This window comes from Pinus tabuliformis, chromosome 7, assembly GCF_031772625.1.
Source record: "Pinus tabuliformis cultivar Carrire ecotype Pingquan chromosome 7, CPIR1, whole genome shotgun sequence".
In the NCBI taxonomy this organism is placed as follows: Eukaryota; Viridiplantae; Streptophyta; class Pinopsida; order Pinales; family Pinaceae; genus Pinus; species Pinus tabuliformis.
Window position 1 is genome coordinate 1,673,297,696 of NC_142293.1, and position 17,955 is coordinate 1,673,315,650.

Below are 17,955 nucleotides of genomic sequence, written 5' to 3' on the forward strand. Positions count from 1 at the left end.
ATCCCCTCCCCTAACATTTCCTTCATGATTTTTTTTCCCCTTGAAAACAGCATACAACTCAGCATTTTTGCAGGCAAGGGCAGCAGTTTACTTTGTCTATTTTCTCCACTTTGCTCAAAAGCACCATGTCAACCACCGAGACCTATGAGCAAGGTGATGACCAGTCTTCTTCTACAGAGGTTGAGGTACAGCGGAGGCCTCGTAGGGGGGGCAAAGGTGGTCATCATAAGAGAGAGGAGCCCACCTCATTGGCAGAATTGCAGGCCTGTCCTTTGGCAGTGAATTGCTTTCGGTATATGTCATGTTTTCAGTTTTGCGAGAGGCTTGCTCAGATCCAGCACCAGAGGGAGTTGGCCCGCTTATTTGTTTTGCACCTTCATGATGGGCAGGTCACTCTGGCAGGAGTGAACTTTGTGTTGTCTCCGGAAGTGATTTCAGAGGCTACCGGGATACCAAATGTGGGTGAGGTGTGGCCCAAGAGCAAAGTGTTGGATTTTGTTCATTTTGAGCCATATGTCATGCCAGCCTTCATGAGACACTTGTCGGGGGTCTTTCCTTTCAGATTTCTCCGGAGGGAGTATGCTCCGATCTTGAAACTCATCATGCATTACTTTACATGTGAGGGCAGGTTTTCACAGGTGTACTCTTATCACATCCGCTTGTTGATGCACTTTACCCGAGTGAGGATGATGAACATCCCGGTTTTCTTCTTCCAGAATATTCAGAGAATGGTGCCTATGTTACAAAGGAAGACCCCAGCCCAGCAGTTTAGGAGTTTATGTCACTATGGTCTCATCCAGCTCATTGTTTCCCATCAGTTGAGTCAGCAGGGCATTCCATGGGAAGAGTTCATCTCCCATGAGTTCTTCACAGCGCCACCACAGCCACAGCCGGAGCCAGAGGTCATTTATGAGGAGGGAGGTCCATCTCACCAGCCCGAGATCACTGTTCCGAGACATGTTGCTTCCTCACCTCAGGTCACCTACCAGAGAGGCCACAGGGCCTTGTTTGCAGCAGCTCGACGAGTACTTTCTCCACAGCAGGTGGAAGGGGTCTCGTCATCATCTTCAGGGCAGCGAGTGTTATCTCCACACCAGGTGGAAGGGGCCTCGCATTCTTCATCAGCAGAGGCAGTGCGGGAGGGCAAGCAGCCCATGGTTGAGGATGAGAGAGCCGGTGATACACATGATGATTTCATTGACCTTGATGCCCGCTCTCCTTCTTCAGATTTTTATGAGATTATTAGACAGAGAGAGGAGGGGAACCTCGTGTTGCAGCAAAAGCTCCAAATGGCTCAATGGACCATCACTGATCTGGAGCAGCGCAACAAACAATTAGAAGAGGAAAAAGAACTTGATGAGCTATGGAGGATCCGCAGTGATCGAACTTTGAACTGTAGGAGGCCCGATGACCCATTGCTTGCTGACCGGGAGTCTTTGCTCATTCAGGAGAATGCTCGCTTGGAGAGGCTGTTGGAGAAGGCCAACCAGGACAAGAGGCTGCTAAGGAACATGAAGGATCATTATTGGGCGAGGATGCATGTTTGCAAGGCGAAGATGAAAATGTTCCAAAGAAGGTTGTCCGAGGCCCGCAAGAGGAAGAAGAAGACCAATCCACTCCGTATCTTGGCCGAGGCTTCTCTCACTCACCATGATACTCATTAGCCTCTTCATAGCAGCTAGCACAAGAAATTTTGAAAGTTTTGAGGCATTTTTGGCATTTTTGGGAAATTGACAGGTTTTGGCCTTTTAACGGGTCTCACCCCGCGCGCGACCCTACATGGGGGCAACTCAGAACGGGGAAAACTCAGCATTTTTGGAATTGTCATGCAAAGTTACACCTACCTGTGGATGGACTTCAGTTTTTATGGAGATTTGGGCCTCCAAAAGGTCAAAACACATGCAAATTTTGACTTTCTGCCCCTATTTTGAGTTGTAGAAAGCTGTCTTGGGAGAATTGAGTTTTGAGGGGTCAAATCAACTCCAAATTCAAAAATTCCGGTGGGGTTAGAAAGTAGACTCGCAGACCTTTCCAACGAGCTATCTTGCACCTGATTTGGACACCGGGAAGGCCCCCAAACAGGCCTCTCAATGTGCGCGACCCGTCAGGGAATTTTACCTGTTTTGACCAGTTTGGCCAGAAAAACACTATTTTCACTTGGTTTAATGTTTTGGGCATGTAAATGATGGATTTTTGTGTAATTTTCATGGCTCTATGATGCTTTTACTCTCCTTGATCACTTCTAGAAGATTCTTGAATGTAAATGGTAAAAATTTAATGCATGGATAGGTTTCCTAAGTTTTAGAGGCAAGTTGTTTTGACTGCCTATTATCTAGTGCTCAGTTTAGAATTAGTTGAAACAGCTCCTAGGAAGCTGAGCTCGACCCCTAGAGGTGGGGAAAGGAGTTAGATCATCTATATTATGCCTTCTCTTGCTCATTTTCATGGTTGGACTCTTGAGGGAGAAGCTCCTATTGTATATTTTACTTGTATCTCTGCAATTTGAGGAAAAGGAAGCCCAGGGTTTTGCAGACATCATTGGGGTTCTTGTGGACTCTTGTGTTGATGGTGTGTTCTCTTATTGTAATTGTAAGTGTATTTATGTGTTCCATCTCTTTCTTTACCGCAGCTTATTAAACAAATGAAGTGATAAAGTTTGAATTCATGCTTGCCATGCTCAGCTTTCAAATTTGTTTAATGTTTATGTTTTCCACTGTCTAGAGAGGATTCAAAGTCATTGTTTGCCCTCTTTAGCTTCTCTTTTTTCTTCCTTGATCATCCATCTCAGCTAAAGGCATCAGCACAAACTCCTACCTTGCCCCAAAGACCCACCTGCAAAACCTGAGCTCAATCCCCGCACCCTGAATTGCACTCCCTCCAATTGCCACCAAAAAAAAAAAAAACCCAAAAAACCCCAAGTCCACCTTTTAATCAGTTTACTAGCCTAATATCAGTGTTACCTTTGATTGGTCATCTCATCCCATTGAAAATTTACCGAGATAGACCGGAGAGAGCCTTCTCATACCCCGTAGGGCTAGCTACGAGGTGAAATGGTTTGATGTAGCTTTGAGATTTGCCTTCTCAGCCTGAGGTGAAATTTCAAGCGCTAACAGGGTACACATTCTAAGGTATTGTCATTTGATGTTGAAGGCATTTCGGAGTCAAGTTTGGGTCATGTAACTTCTCAATAAAGATTCTGTAAGAAAGAGTTCAAGGGTTTTTCCTCTCAAGTTTTGGAGAGGTTTTTGCCCTGGCATGGTGCCAATATCTTGTGTACTTCTGCATGGTTGATTTTCTTGTTTTGATAGCTGATTGATGATAACACTTCATGGTTAAAATAATAATAATATCAAATTTGAAGAAAAATAATATCTTAAGCAATTATCAAAGTATAGAGAAATAGATTAATTGTATTGCCCTTAATTTCTCAACATGGTATCAGAGCGCAAGTTCCACTAAGGGCATGAAGAAGATCACCTCCCTCACGAAGAAGTTGGCAAGCATTAGATCAGTTTCGCATTTCTCTCTGAAACTTCATGTGTAGATGGGTGCAGGTCTCCGCAAATAAGAAGAGACAAATCTCGGGTTCTTTCTCTGAAACTTCGCATGAGAACAGAAGAAGCAGATCCACATCACCTTAGGGCAAGAGATCAAGGGTCTGTCTGCACCTCAGATGGGTTTAAGGGCAGACAGACTAGGTCTCGGATTGCTAGAAAGAGTAGAAAGGCAAGCTACATCTCGGACACAAAGAGGAGCAGATAGAACTTCAGATGGATGGATAATCTCGGCATAAGAAGTCTTGGATAGTACCACAGTCTTGATGAGCCGCAGTATCAACAGTGACACAGTTGATCAGCCTCGGATTCATGACAGCAAAGGAGCATAATAATCTTAGCATAATGAGAAGCAGTAACTATCACTGTCTCGACCTAGATGGAAAGATAAGATCACACTCTCGGTGGATCTGTTTCATAAGCATGAGGACTTTGAAACCCTTATTGTTCTCTCTGTCTCGGATGGAAGATCACTATGATCCTAAAGGTGCAACCTCAGTCTCGACACACATATCTTACATAATTATGTTGAAAGAGAACTTCGGAAGTCTGGGCACAATGAGAAGCAGTGACAAGGGTTTCAAGCAGTATTAAGTGCTGCTGTAGTAATGACAGTGATAGCCACATTCTCGACATAATAGAAGGAGCTGTGACATGAATGATCAGTGACAAAGTCATGATCTAGTTCTTGTAAAATCATGATCTCGTTGAAGATGTAGAGATCACTTCTGTGGTAATTTCAAAGGGACAGTCATGGTGCAGCAATGATGGCAGCAGTAACAAAGATATCAGTGATATCGGAATAAGATCTCACTATTATAATCACAATATACTCTCGGCATGCTCACAATTAATGTGATGAAAAGCTCAGCTAGTGTACAGTGATGATGAATCAATCATCATGGTGATTGTAACAGTGAAGATCTCAACAGACCTCGTTGACGTAATGAAGAAGCAACAGTAAAGATCTCGGTGCAAGGAAGGTACACACTCTCTGTCTTCATATTTATGTCTCGGAAAAACTGTGATCCCACAGTAATGCATTCACATCATACTCTGTCTCGATATATTGGTAATAAACAAGTCATACCACCTGAACGAAATCATGATCTCGGTCTCAGCATTGATTATGAGAAGATCTTGATACCGCTGTCTTAATATATCGAGATCTCAGTGTTATAGTTATGGTTTCAGTAAAAGCGCAGAGATGATCTTAGTAAAAGAACAGTAAAGTTCTTAGTGAAGATGTGACAATAAAATAGCAGTCATGATCTTGTTCTTCTATGAAGACAAGGTCATGGGCATGATCTCGGCCATGATGAAGGCAAGGTCCTGATCCCTATCTCGGTGTAGTTATCATAAAAACCTCGTTGCTATAAAGGTACAAAAATGATGATCTTGCTGAAGAAGCAACAAGGATGATTGCAGTCATGGTGCAGTAGTGACCTAATTGAAATGCTAGAGGACATAGCTCTTGGGAATCTCATTAAAGGAAAGGAAGAAGTCATCAAAGACAAAGTAAGGATTTGCCAGATGGGGATATACAATATCTTGAGGACTCTCTGATGGAAACCTCAACAGAGGATCCCCTAGTCAGGAAAGGCAACAAGTGTTTCGAGGTCTCAGTGTTATAGTTATGGTTTCGGTAAAAGCGCGGAGATGATCTTTGTAAAAGAACAGTAAAGTTCTTAGTAAATATGTGACAATAAAATAGCAGTCAGGATCTTGTTCTTCTATGAAGACAAGGTCATGGGCATGATCTCGGCCATGATGAAGGCAAGGTTTTGATCCCTATCTCGTTGTAGTTATCATAAAAACCTCGTTGCTATAAAGGTACAACAATGATGATCTCGCGGAAGAAGAAACAAGGATGATTGCAGTCATGGTGTAGTAGTGATGTAATTGAAATGCTAGAGGACATAGCTCTTGGGAATCTCATTAAAGGAAGAAGTCATCAAAGACAGCAAGGATTTGCCAGATGGGGATATACAATATCTTGAGGACTCTCTGATGGAAACCTCAACGGAGGATCCCCTAGTCAAGAAAGGCAGCAAGTGTTTCATCAAGAAATCCAAACTTTTGGAATTCATGAGATGATGATCCGATGACATGAGAAATGAAGCAGATCAGGGGATTGAAGATCTTTTCAATCAAGGAAGTTGTTGGAAGTAGCAAAGGTAAAACAAGGTGTGTATGCTTGTGTTTATATTTAATATTGTAATATCATGTTATATGGTTGCAAGTAACATAGATCAAGCATGATCAAAAGGAAAAATGATCTCCTCCTCTGAAAGGATGCAGAGGGACATAAGTCACATTAGATGAAATCAACATAATATCCTCATATGAAGTATGAGGTGGTTGACTATGATTGAAGAACTTTGATTGAAAGCTCCTGGGATGGAAGATGTGAGGATGGATGAAATCATGCAACCATGATGAAGGCAATCAACATCTAGAGGATCAGGAAGACTTGACCAGGAATTCTTCTAGAAATATGTGAAGACTCTGATGGAAGTCTGAAAAGATGAAGACCCTTGACAACGATATTTTGAAGGCAATCAACATCTAGAGGATCAGGAAGACTTGACCAGGAAATCTCCCAGAAAGATGTGAAGACTTTGATGGAAGTCTGAAAAGATGAAGACCCTTGACAACAGATATCGTTGGGAGATGTGTCAACATGTATGCAGGATGTTGATACCTACAAGAAGATGTCACTGGAAAAAGGCCATCACCAAAAGGTAATATGTGATTTGTTTTTGGTGTCTGACCTCTTGGAAAAGTCTGGGTATGTGTGCAGGGCCATGGTAAGAAGAGTTGTGAAGGATGTCACAACTATGTACCTCGTGATCTAGAACAATCACCGTTGAAGGAAAGGTGAAGATAGATGGCCCTATGAAGGAAGCCCCAGATGTAAAGCCAAGGAGGATACTTTCCAAGATGACATGATGGAGGAAAGTGATGGATGGCTGAACCCTACATATGAAGAAATTGATGACATCAAAGTCTTGGATCATCAGTCAACTAGAAGACCCTATAAAGTACTGATGATAGAGTCCCTGGGTAAGAGGGAGCTCTGGGAGGTTCCTATGAGTAAAGGAACTCGAGCAAGTTTCTGAGTGAAGAGAAACTTGGAACTCGTCCCTGGTTAAGAGGGAGAGTTAGACACGACATTCTTGTCTTCAGTTTGGAAGAAAGAATGGAGGATTGTGTAATCATCTGGCATTCGACACTCTTTGAGGATGTGGTAGGGCATCCAAGACAAGAGTGGGCAAGAGGACCGATATTCTTGAGGGTTGGGAACCCAAGATGAGAATAGTCCTAGTAGGGCATACTCGGAGAACACCCGGGTGGGTATGACCCTAAGAGAGACAATGACGAGTTTGTCTATAAGTCATTGGTCTTGCCAACATTGTGCTCTAATCTATTCTTGAGAGATAGAGCGGTTAGTCAAGGCCTTGCTATATGGAAACAATGTTGGTTGAAATTATGCAATAACAGATGGATAACTAATCGGACTCTTTGCTTATGAGAACTCTTATATTGAGAATGTCCATGTACCATGTATGAATGAATACCTCCCTAGTTAAGAGGGAGTGTTGAAAGTAGTGTAACTAGGTTCGGTCTTCATTATTTTTGCATTAATGTAGTTTTTCTCTAATTAAAGAGCCCAAGATAAGTCATGTAAAAGTAAAGACAATCATGTATTATTTTTGTAAATGTAATGAATGTAAGTCCTTCTAGATCATCAAAGAAATACTCAAATGTGTACCCATAGTTTTACTCAAGAAACCGCTCAAAGGAAGGCTATGAAACCACGTCGACTCAGCTAATGGATCAAAGGTTATGTCGGCCTAATCTAAGTTCACGTCGGCCCAATGGATGAGAGGGAAAGCCTATATATAGGCTACGTGTGGCTCCTCCAAATAGAAATTTGATTCATGTCTCTCATGAAGAAGTGAAGTAACATTAAGGTCGAAGAAAGAAGATAGCCGCAGCACATGAGGAAGTTTGTCCCCTCATGCAAGTTACCATTGAGCCTGCTCTTCATCTCGGCATCCGGATCAGGGTTAGGGTATTGCATTTCGTGATTGCGTGAAGGGTTTGAAGGGAAGTCTTGACCTCAAACGAAAGGAGAAGACTGCGGTTGGATAGTGTGAGGGTATCGTAGGGCTAGAAGAGCCCTAACTCCATCCACGTATATGCATACGCTCTGAAATCTAGGGCTTCTCCCTTCGCTGTGGTGACAGTCAACCTTATTACCTTGTGGAAGCTTTGTAAACCAACTCTATTCATAACTGTGACAACTTATAAGACATCTACATGTGGAGCGAGGATAGATCAAGGCTAGGAGAGCCCATCCAAATTGTTTTGGTGCAGACCGTCATAATCATTCAACTACAGAACTGAACAATGTGATTGGGTACACATTCTGAGGTATTGTCATTTGATGTTGAAGGCATTTCGGAGTCAAGTTTGGATCATGTAACTTCTCAATAAAGATTCTATAAGAAAGAGTTCAAGGGTTTTTCCTCTCAAGTTTTGGAGAGGTTTTTGCCCTGGCATGGTAACAATATCTTGTGTACTTGTGCATGGTTGATTTTCTTGTTTTGATAGCTAGTTGATGATAACACTTCATGGTAATAATAATATCAATCAAATCTGAAGGAAATTAATAACACAAGAAGTTATCAAAGTAAAGAGAAATAGATTAATTGTATTTCCCTTAATTTCTCAACAACGCAAAAGGTTCCAAAGCTACGCAGAGGCTAGCAGGGTTGACAGAGAGCCTTGGAGAAGTACCGGAAGGATTTTCGTGGGGCAGACTAATGTTGAGAAGCTGAACATCTACTTCCGAGAAGAGGTATTGCTGTTGTGCAGATATCTTTGTTGGGTGAGCCAGTTTGGCACCCTAGTTGTACTCAAGAAAGTCGCTTAATAATAAAACCCTCAGAATTGTTGCACCGGTTTTCCCAAGTTGGGTTTTTCAAGGGACGATCGTCCAAAAATAACGGTGTCCCTTGTGTGTTTGTCTATTATTTCAGTTGATGATTTGTATATGAGTTGACACTGCATTTGTGTTTATTTTCAATATGTATATGGTTAAATAACTTGTTAAGGAATAAACAATTAGGTGAACTAAACCAGATAGTGCAGTAGGAATTTCTGATGTGTCAAAGTTAGAAATTTCAACATGGTATCAGAGCGTTGCAGATCATAGGAGAATCGAAGGCACCAGCAGAAATTAGAAAATGTGCAACAGAAACAGTTGTCCTGACAAACAGAGTTGTTCCTTAGCAAAAGGCAGCATAGAAGGAGTGACGTAGAGGGTCTGCGTCATCATTTCGAGCCAGAGAGAGGGCCAGCGTAGAGGCAGAGAGAGGCAAAAGAGGCTCACGAAGAGCCACGTCATCCTACGTAGTCAGGTAGGCTTGGATCATGTAACTTCTCAATAAAGATTCTATAAGAAAGAGTTTTTCCTCTCAATTTTGGAGAGGTTTTTGCCCTGGCATGGTAACAATATCTTGTGTACTTGTGCATGGTTGATTTTCTTGTTTTGATAGCTAGTTGATGATAACACTTCATGGTAATAATAATATCAATCAAATCTGAAGGAAATTAATAACTCAAGAAGTTATCAAAGTAAAGAGAAATAGATTAATTATATTTCCCTTAATTTCTCAACAACGGAGAAGGTTGCAGAGCTACGCAGAGGCTAGCAGGGTTGGCAAAGAGCCTTGGAGAAGTACTGGAAGGATTTTCGTGGGGCGGACTAATGCTGAGAAGCTGAATATCTACTTCTGAGAAGAGGTATTGCTGTTGTGTAGATATCTCTGTTGGGTGAGCCAGTTTGGCACCCTAGTTGTACTCAAGAAAGTTGCTTAATAATAAAACCCTCAGAATTGTTGCACCGGTTTTCCCAAGTTGGGTTTTTCCAGGGACGATCGTCCAAAAATAACGGTGTCCCTTGTGTGTTTGTCTATTATTTCAGTTGATGATTTCTATATGAGTTGAGACTGCATTTGTGTTTATTTTCAATATTTATATGGTTAAATAACTTGTTAAGGAATAAACAAGTAGGTGAACTAAACCAGATAGTGCAGTAGGAATTTCTGAAGTGTCAGAGTTAGAATTTTCAACATGGTATTAGAGTATTGCAAATCACAGGAGAACTGAAGGCACCAGCAGAAATCAGAAAATGTGCAACAGAAACAGTTGTCCCGACAGACAGAGTTGTTCCTTAGCAGAAGGCAACAGAGAAGGAGTGACGTAGAGGGCCTGCATCATCATTTTGAGCCAGAGAGAGGGCCAGTGTAGAGGCAGAGAGAGGCAGAAGAGGCTCACGAAGAGCCACGTCATCCTACTTAGTCAAGTAGGCTTGATGCAGTTGGCCAGAGGAGTGATTCAGCCTTGCCAGGATTGCACAGAGCTGAGAGGCTCAGTTTCTTCAGTTGTTGGGGCCTAGGGAGCTGTGGACAGATTGTGGATTAGGAAGTTGGTGGGGTGTTGTTGTTGTCGAAGCAAAACAATACCTAACAGGACAGAACCAAGATAGAGGGAGTCGTTGTCTTGGCAAAGTTCTAGCCATGAAATCCAAATCTGGTTTGCAGTTTCAAACAGAATCGTGTTGATTTGGGGTAGCATCGGATGTCCTCTAGCCATGAAAATTGGTGGAGAGGCTAAAGCACATGAGATCTCCAAGACCCAGAAATGGTTTTGGGAGATTCTAAACGGTTTGGGAGATATTAAAGTAATTAATGTTTTTAATGGAATTCCTAAGTCTAAACTTAGGAAAAATAAAACATTAATGGGTATTAATATAAAACTGGGTTAGAAGGTTCCAAAAGTCATGGATCAAGCCAAATCTAATCTTATCCATTGATTAGAGATTTAATCTCAGCCATTGATGGACCAATGAGAAAAGTATAAGAGGAGGCTTGAGGGTCAGTTAGAGAATACACCAGAGTGATTAGTGATTCATTTTGCTAGAGCAGGGTTGCTAAGCAAAAGTGAATCAGTGAGCAGCAGCGAGGGGCAGTGAATACATTGCAGAGAGGCAAAGTTAGTACCAGAGAGACAGCGCAGAGCCTAGAGTGGTTGACGCAGAGGCAGCTAGGTGCTACACAGAGGCAGCTGGGAGCTGCGCAGAGCCAGAAGAGGCCAGCGTGGGTGACGCAGAGGCTAGCAGAGCTGACACAAGGCCAAGAGGCAGCGTTGGGAGGATTTTCGTGGGGCAGACTCATTTGGAGCATACACTTAACAAGGTCGATCTGCAAGAGAAAGAGGACGAAGAATTAACAATTAGAAGAATAATTTCCAGTTGCTGCAATAGGATTTCAGACTTGAAATTTTCACATGTACATTATAATCTCCTGCATGACTTGGACTACACTTATCAGGAAAGCTTCATCATGTGGAAAGAATTCGAAGAAGTGCCAAAGTTCTTTTGAGCTAATGCAAACGTCACTCCCACATGGAGACTGGAAATAAGAGGACATGTTTATTATTTATTCTCAACCAGTTTTGTTGATTGTTTTAAAACATTCAGCAGTCTTTTTGGTGAACATAATGTGTTTCCATATTTCTTATCATGCAACTGTGTTTCCGTATTTCTCATGATGTAGCTTAACATATTTCTGAACTTAGAGTTGAGTTTTCTGAAAGTCTTATTATTATACAGAATCCAGATATGTGACATACAGATATACCAATATTTTTAGAAAATTTATGATATAATACAGCAAGATGCAGCCAGTGTGTGTGTCCTGGCTCAGGAGATTCTGCTCAAGACATCTTAGCAAAAGGTAACACCTCTCAAAAGAAACACTCATTATCCTGATATAAATGCTATGGTATCCTCCTGCCACAACTTCTCAGAAAATGCAACAATATGCTAAAAGCATTTTAGTTTCTCTCTTTACTGATGGCAAATGGTCCTCCTGAACATATTTGTTTGTATTTTTTAGTTGGGATTCTCTTATATGTTTAGAGTGTTTTTCTTTCCTATTTTTCTGGATTCATCATGGGATTGAATTTGCATCCCAAATGGATAGAGGGCATATCTAGGATGGATGATATATGAATCTGTAATGTATCTAAACCAGATATGTATCCTTGACTTATCTGGATTGAAGATGAATAAAATATGATAATACATGATTAGACTGTTGCATCTAGTAGCTAACATATTTGTAGAGATTCCAATGAATACTGTCCCATCACCTTCTCAAGTGAAGTTTATCCCTTTTTGGATCAGTTTCATTTAGATGTTAGGCTATGGATCTCTTTATTTTTTTTATAGTATTTTTAATTATCTACATTAGTGCATCAAAGTCATGATGAGATTTCATAAGATTTTTCCCCACTAGTTTTTTGAATAGTAATTGCTACACCATTTTTACTGCAGCTCCTATCATTCCCAAATGCTCCAGCACTACCTGTTTGTAGCCTTATTGCGTGAAAGAAGCTTAACCTTCAATTTTTAAATTTTAAATGTCTAAGATTTGTTGTTTGTTATAATGCATAAGTTACTAGGTTTAAAATCGTTATGCATGCCTAGTGATTAGTAACTTATTTATATCTACTTCATATTAGTCCAGCTTATTTTCATTTCCAATCTTGGGGATTGCTGAGGGCTTTGGACAACGGCATAATTTAATGCCAATTACTTTGCTTGAATTGCTGTTCTTTAAAAGGAAAATTATATCTGTACTGTTTTGAACTGTGTGAATGATAGCTTTTTAACTGTGGATCTGTGTTACAAAGGCACCAAGAATGTCACGAGCAAGTGTGAGTAAAGGATCGCGTTCACCAAACATGATTGGAGCTACCCAACAAGTTTTGAGCAGTCATTGGCATAGTATTATCAAAATCCTGAACTCTTTATTGAGTAAACTTCGTGCAAATCATGTCAGTACTCTCTCTCTCTCTCTGCATGCATGTGTGCTTACTCATATATGCAGTTTCATTTGTTTGCATGTGTGTGTGGGTCCAAAATTCAAAGTTGACAAAGCTGTTAAAGATTGCCCTTAGATAGCCACATTCATTTCTATGCGTTTTTGAACTGCACATGGATCAAGCAGCTACTTCGATATTTCAATGGAACAACTGATCCTGGTAAAGTGGAAATAAAGTTGAAGCAATGGCTTAAGAAGTTTGAAAGAAAGAATATGGAAAATAGAGTTAATATCATGTACACTGGGTGTGAACAGAAGTTTACTTGATTAGTCAGATCTCTGTCATGATAACTAAAATTGTGATTTTGGTCAGTGCTTGAAGGGAATAAACCTGAACTAGTAGGGTTTATGGCAACTGGATGTGACCTGCCAATCCAGCTCATTAAGTGAAAATCTAGAGAAAAATGGCTAATAAAGATATTGAACCAACAGTTTTCATGAATGATATATGCCACTTACTATAGTTAGATTTATATCTCAGGAGTAGCTTATATGTCTGCATGGTTGTGCTTCATGGGATGTTTTAGTACCTGTTTGGATGACAGTTTCAAAATGTGTATCCGTTTTCTTCAGAGAAAATGGAGAAAAATTTGGTTTGTAGGGTGAGTAGTAGTTTTAATTGCTGTCGGGGATGTACTAGAACATTCTCTGTCATCAGTTAACTTTTCCAAGATTTGTTTACCTGTAAGCTTTTGAAGTTTAGGGACATAACTTTTATTGTGTGGCATTTTTCACATAAACATTTAATTTGGATTTAATGATACTTCACTTTCTTACAGTAGACTTTATCTTCTAATTGACTTACTTTTGAGCTTCTAGAGAGATATCCACTTTTTCATTACATATCACTATTCTTATCTTCTTATCAACTTGATTTTTACCTTTTGGATTTTAATAGTGATCTTCCTCGTTTTCTTGTGTGCTACAGGTGCCTCCACTTTTAGTTTGTAAACTCTTTACTCAAGTTTTCTCATTCATCAATGTGCAACTTTTCAACAGGTTAGACATTTTTCAAGTTAGCTATCTAACATCATCATTTGTGGTGGGGGATTCCTTTGAAACTTATATTGCTGTCTGTTTCCTCATTTTGGAAAATGCATCTTATATTATTACTTAAATGAACAACAAGAGCACATAAAATTGTTCCATCGTTGGGCCAAGAAACCAGGTGGAGTAAGGGTGTCAAGATATCTGGAAGTCTCATCCTTTGTTGGTTGTTGTTTGGACAGCCTGTTGCTGCGACGGGAGTGCTGTTCTTTTAGCAACGGTGAATATATAAAATCCGGACTTGCAGAACTAGAACAATGGATATGCGAGGCTTCAGAGCAAGTATGCAATGATTACTTTTCAGATGCATTAGATATATGAAACAAATATTAAACAAACTGGCCACAGCACTGATTTTGTAGCATTATTTCAGTATGCAGGGACATCCTGGGATGAATTAAGGTACATCAGGCAAGCTGTTGGATTCCTGGTAAGATAGTTTTGTCATTTCATTGAGAAAGTATTCTTTCATATGAATTTACTCTTCATAGCATCTTCAGTACAATATCAGTTTCAATTTTCATATGGCAGCAGATTTTTGCCATGAAATATTTGTTGGGGATTTCTGCTATGAAATACTTGCTGCTCTGTGTGAGTCACAGACTCTTCAGAGTGTTCTGATGCTGATTTAACACGTGAATGTTCACCAAAACCTGAACATAGGGATGGCTGAAAATTTTCCAAATTTTTGCTTCATAAAATAGCTGCAAGTGCTCAGAACAACATGTATCATACCTCATAGGATATGGCTAGAAACTTTTCCATGAGGAGGCTGTAATAAATCTGTTCTAGATGGTTGAAACAAATCTCTGAAAATATCCTCTTCATGGTTCCAAAAATCTACATCGTAGTGTATATATATGGCTAGAAGTGATGATGAAATTTTTCTGAAACTGATGGCCATTCCAAAAGTAACAATTTTTCAATCTTGACTTTAGAATCGTCATAAGTATCATCAGTAGGATCCCCATCAAAATGTAAACAACTCATCCCATTTGTGCTGCCAGATAGATAGCAGGCCATCAATATTTCGATCTCAGGGTCATCATTTTTTCATCAAATTGACCAAATCCAAGGGTGGTTCTAAAAATTCTTCACTTTTCCAATCAATAAAGGATGCAACATGGAGTTTGTTGCCACCTGAATCAACACATGGGATATCATGGAGAAAATATTTAACTCCACTTGGTGTTGTGAAAATTTCTAATATGAAATTCTACTGCAGCAACTGATTTATTTCACCTACTTATTCTTCACAATAAGTTATTTATGAAATCCCTTCAGCAAATATTAAAATAAATTATACAGCGTTATCACATAATTACACAGAGAAAATACATGCACAAGAATCAATCACATCAACGCAGTTGTTTTTGGACAATTGTCCCCGGAAATACCCAACGCAGGAAAACCGGCGCAGGAGATGAGGGTTTTATTAATCTTTAGCAACAATCGCTTTTTTACAAAGAATGATTTTATAGAGAAACTGAAAGAAAACACCTGAGACTTTCCCCTAGAACCTTTCTGACACTTTGGAGACCCTTCTCCCACTCTTGCATCACCTTTGTGTCACTCAGCATGGCTCTGAGTGGCTTCGCGTCCCTTTGCGTTAGCCTGCGTGAGGGTCACGTCTCTCCTCTAGACTGCGGCACTCAGTGTGGCTCTGAGTGGCTCTGCGTCCCTTTGCGTCAACTTGCGTGAGGGACTACGTCTCTCCTCTGGACTGCATCTCTCTCTACGTTGTCTCTCAATGCCCCTATGTCACCTGCTTCTCAGTCACAAACTGCTACTAATGCCCTCCTCTTCCTCCACCCTGCAACTCTCCCTCTGAAATCGATCTCCTTCTCTTGAGAATTGATTTTCCTTGAGATATTGAGTATTTGTCGGTGTCTCTCCAAATGATCCTCAAGTCTTCTCTTATACATTTCCTATTGATGAATCAACGACTGAGATTAAGTCAATGGCTAAGATTAAAACAGACTTGATCCTTGTCTCTTAGAAGCTTCTCACCTTTATCTTTTTTAATACCCATTAATATTTTTATTTTCCTAAGTTTAGACTTAGGAACCCATTAAAAATATTAATTATTTTAATAAATCCTCATCCGGGTGGAATTTCTCAAAACGATTTTTGGGTCTTGGAGATCTCCTGTGCCTAGCCTCTCCTCCAAATTTCAAAGCTAGAGCACATCCGATGCTACCAAAATCAACACTCCCTCTTAGCGAGGAATGTGCTTTAGCAATGCTTCACCATAGAAGCATCACACTGATCCTCCGCATCGGTCCTTTGCGTTGATGCTTGGCTTGCTGACCCACATCCACTGGACTTGTGCTTCCTGTATTGTTGCCCATGACATTGCCACTGCCACTACTACATCTGTACTACAACTCCCTCTCAACATGTTGCCCATATCACTGCAACTCCCGAAACTTACCCATTTTTGCTACTGAAATGGATTCTTCACCATCCCCATCTTCTTCCTGAAGTAAACAAACTTTGTTCTTCCTAGAGCCTTGGTGAGGACATCTACCACCTATTCTCCTGTAGGAGAGTACCTCAACTATATTGCTCCTCGTTGAACACAGTCTCTGACAAAGTGACACCTGATATCAATGTGCTTCAACCAATAATGAAATACTGGATTCTCATAGAGCTTGATGCAACTCTGATTATCACACAAGATCCTGGTCGCTTCCATCCTTCTCCTGAATAGATTGACAAGCAATTTCCTAAGCCATATGGCTTCGCATGAAGTTGTGCTAGCTGCGATATATTCTGTTTCAACTAAGCTCAGAGCCACGGATTTATGTTTCCTACTACACCAGGAGGTCATTACTGATCCAATGTTGAAATAGTACCCAGTTGTACTTTTCCGGTCTATTGAACTTCCAACCCAATCTACGTCAGTGAACCCGCTCAGCCTAATGGCATTGCCTTGGGTGTACAATAGTCCATGCTTGATTGTTCCTTGTATATTCCTGAGAACATGTTTGGCTATTGCCCAGTGTGCCCTCTTGGGTTCCACCATGAATTGACTAAGGGTGTTGACAGTGTAACAAATGTTTGGCCTAGTATTGACCAGATACATCAGGGACCCTATAAGCTGCCTATACAAGGTGGGATCAACATCTTTATCTTTTGATGCATCAATCTTTTTCCGGTTGGTGATCATTGGAGTAGCCATAGGTCTACAGTCCTGCATCCTGAATCTCTTCAAGGTCTCTGTAGCATATCTCCCTTGTGCAAGGAAGATCTCACCCTTCTACTGCCAAACTTTCAATCCCAGGAAATAATGCATCTATCCCAGATCCTTCATGTCAAATTCTATGGCTAGGTTCTTCTTGTAGTCTGTGATGAGCCTGGATGATCCTGTCAGGAAAAGATCATCCACATATAACACTAGGATTAGAGGCTCATTATCTACAACAAGATAGTAGAGATTAGGGTTTGCATCACTCTTGACGAACCCCATCTTCTGCAAGTAGCCATCAATTCGATTGTACCATGCCCTAGGTGCTTGTTTATGCCCATACAAGGCTTTCTTTAATCTGCATACATGAGATTTCTTCTCATGTGTCTCAAAACCCTTTGGTTGTTCAATTTATACTTTCTCTTCTATTACCCGTTCAAGAATGTCGTCTTGACATCCATCTGGTGAATCTACCACCCCATCTGTGCTACAAGAGATATTACGGTTCTAATAGAAGTATACCTGGCTACTGGGGCGAAGGTTTCTTCATAGTCTATCCCTTCCTTCTGAGCATACCCCTTAGCCACAAACTTGCCTTTGTATTTCTCCACACTTTCATCTGCAGCATATTTGACTTTTTAGATCCATCTCGAACCTACCACTGACTTGTCCTAAGGCCTAGGTACCACTTCCCAGACACCATTGACCATTATAGAACTGTATTCCTCCACCATAGCATCTAGCCATACTTGATGTTGAACAGCCTCTTGAAAACTAGAAGGTTCCCCAACTTGAGCTACTAGGGCTTGGTATCTGTCTGGTTGTCTTCGCTCCCTTTTATCATTCCTGGGTGCACCAATGAAGTCCTCTGCATCCCATAAAATTATGTTGGAGTTCCCGGCTCATTCTTCCATTGGTAGTGGGTACATCTATCATCTCTTCCTCTTCCTGAGATTCCTCCTGTTTTGAAGCTTTGTCTTTAGGAGAATTTTTGGTACTAGTTTCTGCTAGTCAAAGTGGTTGGACCAACGGATCGTCTTTTGACTGCTCCTCAGAAGGCATTTCTCGGGATTTCCTTAAAGCTCTGTCCTCTATGAACTTTACATCCCGTTGAACTACTACCTTCCTACTCCCTGGAAGATAGACCCTATATGCCTTAGCATTTTCGCTATATCCCACAAGGTATCCTTTCTCAGCAGTTTGA

The 17,955-nt window shown here is 40.8% G+C and overlaps 1 protein-coding gene across 9 annotated transcripts in view; it reads left to right on the top strand.

Annotated features, from left to right (window-relative positions):
- The window catches only part of LOC149254884 (myosin-11-like), a 483,587-nt gene that overhangs the window by 436,644 nt on the left and 28,988 nt on the right, over positions 1 to 17,955 (top strand). For 6 of the 9 annotated variants that reach the window (XR_016267192.1, XR_016267191.1, XM_089460258.1 and 3 more), the window contains 4 exons: positions 12,324 to 12,467; positions 13,443 to 13,513; positions 13,744 to 13,843; positions 13,935 to 13,991. Coding sequence is in view for 4 of the 9 variants with exons in the window: in XM_089460258.1 (XP_089316384.1) it covers positions 12,324 to 12,467; positions 13,443 to 13,513; positions 13,744 to 13,843; positions 13,935 to 13,991 (372 nt within the window). In the remaining 5 variants the exon portion in view is untranslated. The remainder of the gene's footprint in view (positions 1 to 12,323; positions 12,468 to 13,442; positions 13,514 to 13,743; positions 13,844 to 13,934; positions 13,992 to 17,955) is intronic. The other 3 variants (XR_016267193.1, XR_016267195.1, XR_016267194.1) reach the window with 1 other exon arrangement.